Source organism: Chanodichthys erythropterus, chromosome 13 (genome assembly GCF_024489055.1).
Source record: "Chanodichthys erythropterus isolate Z2021 chromosome 13, ASM2448905v1, whole genome shotgun sequence".
NCBI classification, from domain to species: Eukaryota; Metazoa; Chordata; class Actinopteri; order Cypriniformes; family Xenocyprididae; genus Chanodichthys; species Chanodichthys erythropterus.
In genome coordinates, this window is record NC_090233.1 from 34,175,588 (window position 1) to 34,185,388 (window position 9,801).

At 42.3% G+C, this 9,801-nt stretch overlaps 1 protein-coding gene across 1 annotated transcript; it reads left to right on the forward strand.

The window, feature by feature from the left end:
- The first annotated feature begins 491 nt into the window (after positions 1–491).
- znf703 (zinc finger protein 703) lies at positions 492–4,388 on the forward strand. The gene is made up of 2 exons (XM_067406610.1): positions 492–1,181; positions 1,947–4,388. Exons 1-2 carry the CDS (start codon positions 924–926, stop codon positions 3,468–3,470), a joined length of 1,782 nt encoding a protein of 593 aa, XP_067262711.1. The 5' UTR covers positions 492–923; the 3' UTR covers positions 3,471–4,388.
- Positions 4,389–9,801: the final 5,413 nt, after the last annotated feature.

The following is a 9,801-nucleotide window of genomic DNA, read 5'->3' on the forward strand; positions in this document are numbered from 1 at the left end:
ATCAATATATAACCACAGATCCACATTGAATTAAATGTCAGAAATAAGCAGCTTGTTAAAATTGAACGTAATATAAACAATAGGATATATACTAGGAGTGTAGCAAAGAAATAAGCACTAGTGTAAAGTGAAATCTAATTAAAGTTTACTATTGCAATAAAAAAGTAAAAACAAAATGGGCTTCTACTGAAGATACTAGACAATACTAGATTACTAGTGATTAAAAAATTACAAACAAAACCCTACTTGTATCAAAATAGATAAAAATTAAATAAATGGTAAAATGGCATGCCACAGTCTCTTTGCATGTTTTGACATACAACGATCAAGCACTTGGCCAGCGGGTCCGGAGCGAGTCAGAGGAGAGAGGAGGACAATCTCCGCCTCTGTTGTGCCTACCCACTTATTACTAATGCAGACGCAGGCGATTGGACAGCGGCTGAGCGCTTTGAAGTTCTCCCTCAGATCTTCAGTACGAGCAGAGTGTATATGCGTACGGAGGGTGTAGTGCACACACCGGAGCGCACACGGACCAACGGAATGCCGTTATTTGACACGATATTTACCAGTAGTTCTTCTGTGTAGTTTCTTTCTTTTATTTGTCCAAGTACAAGACTTCTCTTATTTCTTAAGTCGTCGTTTGCGCGTAAAGGACTCGCGAGCATTTTGGGGTTTAAGGCAGCACTGATTCGGTGACGGAACGATGTGGAGACGGAGTGTACGTTCTTCATAGAGACTATTACAGCTCTCTTTCTCTGGACTACAGACCGAACTGATGTTTCAACGGGATATTTAACTGTCAGCAGAAGAGGATATAATGTCGTTTGGCTCTTTTTTAAAGACACTGGATATCTCTAAATGAAAACTGAAGGACACCCGCCCCGTCGCTGCCCTCGACAGGTCTCTGATCCGCCCCGATCCAGATGAGCGAACTGCCTCCTGGATTTGCAGTCAGTTCACGGAACCAGCAGACCCTTAAAAGTCGTTACATTAACAACGATAGTTCGCCCACCTGTTTAAGACCACATACCGTCTCGATCGCCTCACTGCCGTACCGAGATCCCGCGCGTCAGGAAAAAAGGCTGCCTATAAGGATTCTCAAAATGTTGACCGCTCACACAAGTCATATACTTCACCCGGAGTATCTCCAGCCGCTCAGCTCCGCACCAGTGAGCATCGAGGTACGAGTAACTCCCTTCTAATGCATACGTTTCTTACTTGTTTCTAATTAAATTAATATATAATTTGACTTACATTAAATTACATGTGTTGTTGTCCGAGTTTGTGCGTTTCTATTAAGCAAAAATGTTGTAGTTTCATTTCATCGACATGACTTGTGTGCATTTGTAACGTGATTTATCGTTTCTCAGCATTATTTTGTATCTGGCGCGCCTCGTTTTAATAATTTAATTCGGAATTCACTGAAAGGATCTGAATGCAATTCAGCGCCTATTTGAAAGGATAGTCCGGATCTGGATAAGGCCGTGTTTCTCTATGAAGACGCATTTTATGGCTTCACATTTCCTAATCTGTACTGACGTGCGTTTTACCGTACTTTAAATTCCACTGGCTTATCTAACTACAGGCTTATCTAACATTTTTGTAACCAAAAATTAAGAACTCGATATTCATAAACTACATCGTGCAGTTTTTTTTTTATAACGTCTTAAAACACCGCACAATGTACTTTGTGTTTATGGGGTGATGCAAAAGGTATAACAAACATATCCACCTTTTAAAATGTATAAGTTTGCCATGGAAGCATTTTATGATGATGTCATACTTGCGAACCTAATCTAAATATAAACAGAATGATTGCAACATTGGTCACATTCCTTCTCAAAATATTACAATCATTGCAGACATTCTCTAGAATTGGTATTGGTTCCGTCAGTTCATGAGAAGAAAATTAAAGTTAACTTAAATTGTCTTTTTTGCCCTTATAGCTGGATGCTAAAAAGAGTCCCCTAGCATTGCTGGCCCAGACCTGCTCACAGATCGGAAAACCAGATCCTCCTCCTTCCTCTAAACTGGGATCCCTCTCCTCCAGCAGCCATGGAGACAAGGACGGACGCTCTTCCAGCTCCAGCCTGAAGCCTGGGGAGCATCAGAACCTAGATGACAAGTCCAGCTTTAAGCCTTACTCTAAAACTGGATCAGAATGCCGGAAGGATGGAGCTGGGATGAACAGCTCAGCAGATAAAGCGGGGTTCAGAGTGCCAAATAGCGGTTCTGCAGCTGTGACATGCCCCTCTTTACCTCCGCATGCCCCCTCTCCACAGGCCAGCTCACCTTCTCAGCAGACATCAGGACAGTCACATACACATCGGCAGTCTCAGTCTCCTCTGTCACAGAAAACAGTACATCTACAATCCACTCACATGGACTCCAAAGCTGCAGGTTCAGACACAGGGAACGACAGCAGCAGCAATGGCGGCGATCGCAATGGGAAAAAAGATTCGGACCACAGTAAATCAAGTCTGGACATTGCACAGATCGCCAACTCCAGTCATGCACGTGCTAGTGCGAACTCCAGCAGTGCCAGTTCCTCTAGCAGTCCTCAGCCTGATAATAAGGCTGACCCCCAACCCTCCCAGCCCAGCCTGGGTGCGGGCCACATCGCTCCCGTGTCTCCCTTCAAACCGGGCCACTCTGTTTTTCCCCTCCCGTCCTCCACCATGGGCTACCACGGCTCTATTGTCGGGGCCTATGCCGGCTATCCTTCTCAGTTTGTGCCTGGGTTGGATCCCTCTAAATCTAGTTTAGTTGGCTCTGGGATGGGTGTTCCAGGAAAGCACCCCAGTTCCAGTCCTCTCACAGGGGCCTCGCCTCCCTCTTTCATGCAGGGTTTGTGCAGGGACCCATACTGCCTCACCTACCCCAATGCACCCCATCTTGGGGGCAGCAACTGTTCTTCCTGCGTTCACGATCCGTCATCTGCCCTAAAGTCTGGCTTCCCTCTAATGTATCCCACCCATCACCTCCACTCCCTCCACCCCAGTTCTCTGTCTTCTAGCGCCACCTCGTCTCTGTCCCATCCTCTGTATACTTACGGTTTCATGCTGCCCAATGAAACACTCCCTCATGCCTGTAACTGGGTCTCAGTGGGTGGCCCATGTGACAAGCGCTTCGCCACCTCAGAGGAACTCTTGGCCCATTTGCGTACGCACACGGCTCTGCCAGGTGTGGATGGGAAGCTGCTCTCTGGCTACCCTTCATCTGTCTCCTCTGCTGCTTCCTGCCACCTCCACCTGCCTCCTCCTAGCAGCCCAGGAGCCCTTCCCAGTTCCCTCTCCCTGCGTGGATCACCAGGGCTAGGTTTGGCACGGTATCACCCCTACGGAAAGGCACACTTGCCAGGAGCTCCATCCCTTCCTATGCACTCACTCCCAGCCACAGCGCCCTACTATTCTCCCTATGCTCTATACGGCCAGAGACTGGGCTCAGCTTCTGCTCTTGGGTACCAGTGATAAAAAGTCTAAGGACAGTGTAAAGATATTGGCATGAGCTTGCTGGAAAGCACAGGAACATGCAGGATTCCCCTAAAAAGAATGAAGCAAAAAGCACGGGATAGTTATATTCACAATGAGGAATAAAATGCTTTGGATGACTGTTGTTTAATTAATGGTCACTCCAAATTTCCATTAGGATATTAGGGAACCCTTATGAACTTTAGGTGGAGAGCTAATGAGAATGCAGAACTCAATTTATTTTATCTGATCAATTTTTCTTTTTCTTTTTTTTCAATTTACCAAAAGTGTGTATTTATTTTTCACTTGAGCGCTTGACTTTTTGTTTCTACGCAACATTTACTGCCAAACTTCAGTCATTATTTTCAGAAAGGAGCAGTATTTTCACAGTACGAATATGGTTGCTCCTATCATACACTTTGTAATAATGCAATGTTTGCAACAACGGACTGACATATTGTCTCTCAGACACAAAATTTTTCTTTTAACGTCACTTTCTTTTGTGCATTAGATCTGTGCAACTCGGTCTCTTTATTGGAGAACGGATGAGCATGACTTGGTCAACAGCTACTTTGTTCCTTATGATTTGGCGATTATTTTGTACTTGTACAGTTCAAAGAATAAAATGGAAAGATGTGATATATTTTCTATTGTAGCTGACTCTGCAAGTTGGGGATGGAAGTGGAAAAGGGGAAAAGAATTCAAATAAGAGTACTATGTTGTGATGGCAGCGCTATCCATTTAACAAAGTCTTATTTTGTGTAATAAATGATACTTGATTACATTTATAGATGTGTTGATGTCCCTCGCTTCTCTTTTTTATGTACGTTTCTTACACTGTTAATAACATGCTCGCTTTCCCATATGTAATTTTGAGCAAAAGTTAGATAACACTTTGAAGAATTGTACACACTGACCATTTTCGTAACAGAAACACAAACAAAAAAGGATATATATCTTTTATAATATAATTAGACCTTTCATAGAAGCACATTTGAACATTCTTAAAAAAAAAAAAAAAAAAAAAAAAAGCATTGCGCCTTAACTTGAGCAACTAAATCTTTGACTTTAGCTTTCTACACTACTGACAGCTTTGTTCCCTATTAGTTTAAGCTATTAACACAAAATAAGGTCCTCTGTCTGTTTACTGTTCTGCTCTTAATGTGAAAGTGCAGTGTTAGTCACTGCTGCTTGTTTGTGCCTCTGCAGCATTGTGTAAAGAGCTGCCTCAGCACAAGGGAGTATTGGGTCTTAAATACAGCTCAATGATAGCCTGGTAATAACCCATGGGAGCCATGCACTCACTCCCAGTGCACTCTGATGGATTGCCTTGCTACACAAAGGGCAAAAGATGACAATAGGAGGCTGTTAATAGAGAAATATTTATCAAATGCTTGACATGACCCCCAGGAGTGCAGTCCCCATTGTTTGACCTGAGTGTGTTGTGTCCTATGGTTTAGAAAGTCTTGCTTAATGCTGTGCTACAAAGAGGGTCAAGATTCAATATTGTTGATGTGATTGTGTGGCTAAGTTAGGATTAATGTCTCATACATAAGCGGCCAGAGTGTACAACTCTTCCTCAGAGCCATTTTCCTGAGTCGAGATGCCGTTAAGCGCTAGGATGAGCCAAACGCACACACATTTACACGTACACACACAGATTCTCAGTTCATTAGCACTTCAGACAGGAGAGGACGCAGCACAGGTGTCACTTGACAGGGCCATTAAATGAATAGATCACTCCACTGCCTCTGTTAACTCTGGCTATCCAGCAAGGACACAGCATAAGGTTCCTCTTATGGGAAACCAGGAGGTCAAGACTAGAGGAGGAAGAGCTGAGATGAGAATAAACAATTGCGGTAAACGTTTCTTAGTTTCTAATACCCAACTCTAAATTTTAGTAAGACACAACATAGGCCTATTAATAGTAAACAGTCTACCAGAATGATGTATTCACAGCACAGAATGATGCATAAACTGCAGTAGAGAGCATCTAAACTGAAGTATTGCATTTTGTTGACATAAAGGGATGTTCGGATTTAAAAGTAAGGTTCAGCGCCAAGAGCCTATTTTAGAAATGGTCTTGAATGACTTCCTGTGAGACTCAGAGAGGAAGTTATTTAATGGAGTTACGGAGTATTTGGGCACAGCCCAAGAGAATTAAAAACTTCATGACATGGATAACGTTGCCCCTACTGGTAAAGAAATGCAACTGCAATGAACAAAAAGAAATCATTGAATTTAGTCAGCAATTTGTTTTTGTTTTTTGCACAAATGAGAATACACAAAATGTTCTGAGCATGTAAATACACAGGGTTTTGATGAAGAATGAGAAAAAAAGAGATCAAATATTAGTTAAAGCCAGTACAGCAAGGTTAAATGGAGGGGAGGACTTTTTACGTTTTGTCCGAAGATGAGAGATTAATCCTGCCATCACTCCTTTCCCACTCGTTCATCACATTCCTGCTCTATCCTTTTCTCAGTCTTTCTCCTCATCAATCTCTCCCTGCCATCTATCTTTCTCTCCCTCGTCTCCCGGGCTCCAGCTGAGTCAATATGCAGTCACTCTGTTTCTGTCGCCTGCTTGTGGAGGGGAGGGGAGCTGGATGGATGTGTGGGTGGGGGTGTGGAGTTAATTTAGTCCCTGACCAGTGTCTTCTCAGCAGGGCTACACCTGTTTGATTGATCTCTTTCTCCCTTTCTCTGCTGTCCCACTGGGCTTAGAATGGAGGTGGGGGGGCAAGACCCCCCCTCCTTCCCAATGTGTCCAGTCAACTACTGAGGAGAGAAAGAGTGTGTGTGAGAAAGGGAGAGAGCTGCAGCCCATCACAGCAGTGTCCCGGGCAGGCAGCCCGGCAGCCCTAGTGATTAATGACGACAGGGTGTGGAGCTGCTCCTCAATTAGCCGCCAAGTCCACAGCAACTCACGAGCCTGACAGCCCCAACCTGAAAAAGAATGAGAGAGGGAGAGAGTTAGATCACCCCTCCCTCACCCACTCTTTTTCTTGGGCTGTCTCTCTGTGTTTAGATCTTGTCTCTTGTCTCTCTTCACCTACACCCTCTTTCTCCCCTGGCTTCTCTCCTGTTACTTTCTTGTTGTCTCTTTGATTATGTTAGCCTAATGTAGACTCTCTCTCTCCCTTCACAAACTTCCATATACATTACACTCTGTTAATTACTGCATGAGTACTCTGATGACTGTTTGTCACGGTGATACAGACCAGACCGCTCTCTTTCTCACACACACTCACACTCCTCGAGCTCATAAAGCAATCAATCACACAACTGCTTCTGCTTCATGACTAAAAAAATCCATTGAGGACTTTCCACGGGACTCTTAATCACATCAACCACATCACAAAATACCACTCCATCCGCCAGCAACAACAACAAAAATTGTGGCGGTGCGCACCTCTGCCCAGTGATCTCTTAGCCATTCCCATTTGTCTAGCAAAACCGTGTGCATGTGTGACGACAGCCTGACAACGCAGGCAAATGAGTGTGTTGCAATTATGGCTAACCACTAATAACGAATTCCACCACTACAGCTGGATTCCATTTGCAAACGCACTGGGGGAGCGCGGCACCGATGTCACGAACATTGTGCGCATGAAAAACCGTGCCTTGGCAGCGGAATGGTGGGGTTAAGATTGATTCCGAGTCATGCCCGGAGTGACAGCACCTTTTCCTGCTCTGCTTAGGAAAATGTTTCTGCTACCTCATGCTTCCTCTATAATGTGTTTCCTCTACAATATGCATTTAATATTTTCTTATGCTCACCAAGGCTGCATTTATTTGATCAAAAATACAGAAAAAAGAGTAATATTGCACTATTATTACAATTTAACATACTACGTTTTCTGCTTGAATATTCAATTTTGAATTTTCAGCAGCCATTACCCCAGTCTTCAGTATCAATGATAATAATTATAATCATTCTAATATGCTGATTTGGTGCTCAAGAAACAATTCTTATTATCAATATAGAAAACAGTTGTGCTGCTTATTTTTGTGGACAATGTGACATTATTTTCAGGATTCTTTGATGAATAGAAAGTTCAAAAGAACAGCATTTATTCGAAAAGAAATTTCTTCGAAAGTATTTACTGTCACTTTTGATCAATTTGATGCATGTTGAATAAAACTATTAATTTCTTTAAAAAAAAATCTTACACAAAGTGGCATATACACATTTAAGTTTTTCATGTCTGAGAAAATAAAAGACCAAACATATTGATATATCCAAATTTCTTTCCAACAAAATGAGAATGAGAATAACAAGCCATTTCTTAACTTAGAAAATCTTTTATAGATCTTTTATATGTATCTTTTATATGAATCTGAATCGTTATATAACTAGGAATTCGTCCTATTAAGAATTAAAATTGTCATAAAATTTCTAAAGGCCTCTATAATATATTCTGCAGCATGATGTAGTGACATCTGCTGGGGAATGTTTTCAGTTCCTATTATGTAATTACTTTGATTCATTAGATATCATAATTACACATTATGTTCATACTGTGCTTTGTGTGCACTTCAGTGTCAGTATATATATAAATAGTGTATATAATCAGCATATAATTCAAACTGACCACATTAATCCAGAATAATGTGCTTTAATAAAATGACTAGCATGTCATTTGTGAACATCACTATGAGGACGTGTGGAATATGGAGAGCTTTGTAACTGTTTATTTTACCTGCTGCCCTCAGCCTCAAGCTTGGCATAACATTGTCACAATGTTTAAATACTGCTGTCATGTGCAGTCCAGGTTTAAGTGGACTATATGACATCATTTATAAACTTCCAATGGGCAATGTTAGGTGTGACCATGACACAACGATGTGTTAAACCCAAAGGTCAACTAATCCATTAAACACCATGCATTAAGCTGCCGCCTGACACGCTCTGGGCAGAAAAGAATTAGGGATGTTCAGATAAAGTTGTACAACAGACTCTTTTTACTCTGCACATACAAACATAGTACTACTATTAAAGGTTAAATAAGTGTCCTTGCATTCAAAACCGAAGGGCGCACAAAGGTATAGACATCTGTCAGGTCTTGTTTAATGAAATATACAGAGATAAAAGCGCTCTTGTCAACACCCTTCCATTTTTCTTCATAATGTGACAACCCTGTACATACCACACGGCTCTGAAACTTTTACCCAAGGCCTCAAGTCACCAGATTTTCCTTCCGCCTCTGTCAGGATATTTTATGGACCGTCAATGTGTGTACGTGTGTGTGTGTGGTAGTGAGCATACACCACAGAACAGCCAAGTTAATGTTATGAGAAGCGGCAGGGGTTTCTTAAGTAAGAGCAAAAGTTTTCCAGAGCAATGTGATTATTTTTACTGACTCAACGCCCCCCTCCCTTTTAGCAGGGGTGATGGTAACCACTCGGTCTCCTTGCCCTCTCTGTCTTGGCGGTAAGCTAACCCAGCTGTTCTCAATGCCATTTTGGGGAGAGGAAAAACCGAAGGCAGGAGAGAGCAAGAAAGAGCGAGAGCGAGAGAGAGAAGCTGGCAGGGAGGGGAACAGACCTGATTATCCAAATACAGTCATTAAAGGGGAAATGTGTTTTTCAAACTGTCAAGATGATTAATGAGGGAGAGCAAATCCTCACAAATGCTCTTGTTTAGTCTAACTGGCAGACATGATCCTGGCCACTGATTAATGGCAGTGCTGGTGCGTGAGGCCACCGTGAGGTGAGATGAGTGGGTGGGTGGGGGTAGGTGTTAGGTAGTGGAAGGACGTGTAGTGTGGCAGAGCGATAGAACGTCACAGGATGTTACAGAGAGAGTGGGAGAGAGACAAGAGAAAGCACACAAGTCAACACAACAGCAGTTTTATCTTCGGGTTTAATGAGTTTAAACAACAAGGCTGCATGGCTTCACCTCACAAAAATGCTCATTAGATGTTTTTGGCCAAACTTGCGGCGCTTGAACAAATACCAAGCATGATTTATGGCATAAATAACCGTGGTAATAATTATAGTATACAATAGACTTGCAGTGAAGTAACAGTCATTAGCGTAAGAAGAAAAGCAGATCCTGTCAGAGCTAAAGGGATCTCTGTATTGTTTTGATGTAGTCAAATCATATGGAACACCTTAAAGGGATAGTTCACCCTAAAATGAAAATTAAGGTTTTGTTCTAAAGCAGTATGCCATTATTTCTTATTCGCATCAAGTTTTAAAAAGATGCAACAGTATCACACAATGATTCCATGCAACACGTGTCTTATATGGCACATGTTCTGGGGGTATACGACAGGGTTTGGTGAAAAACAAACTGAAATTTAATGTATTATTTAACTTTAATGTA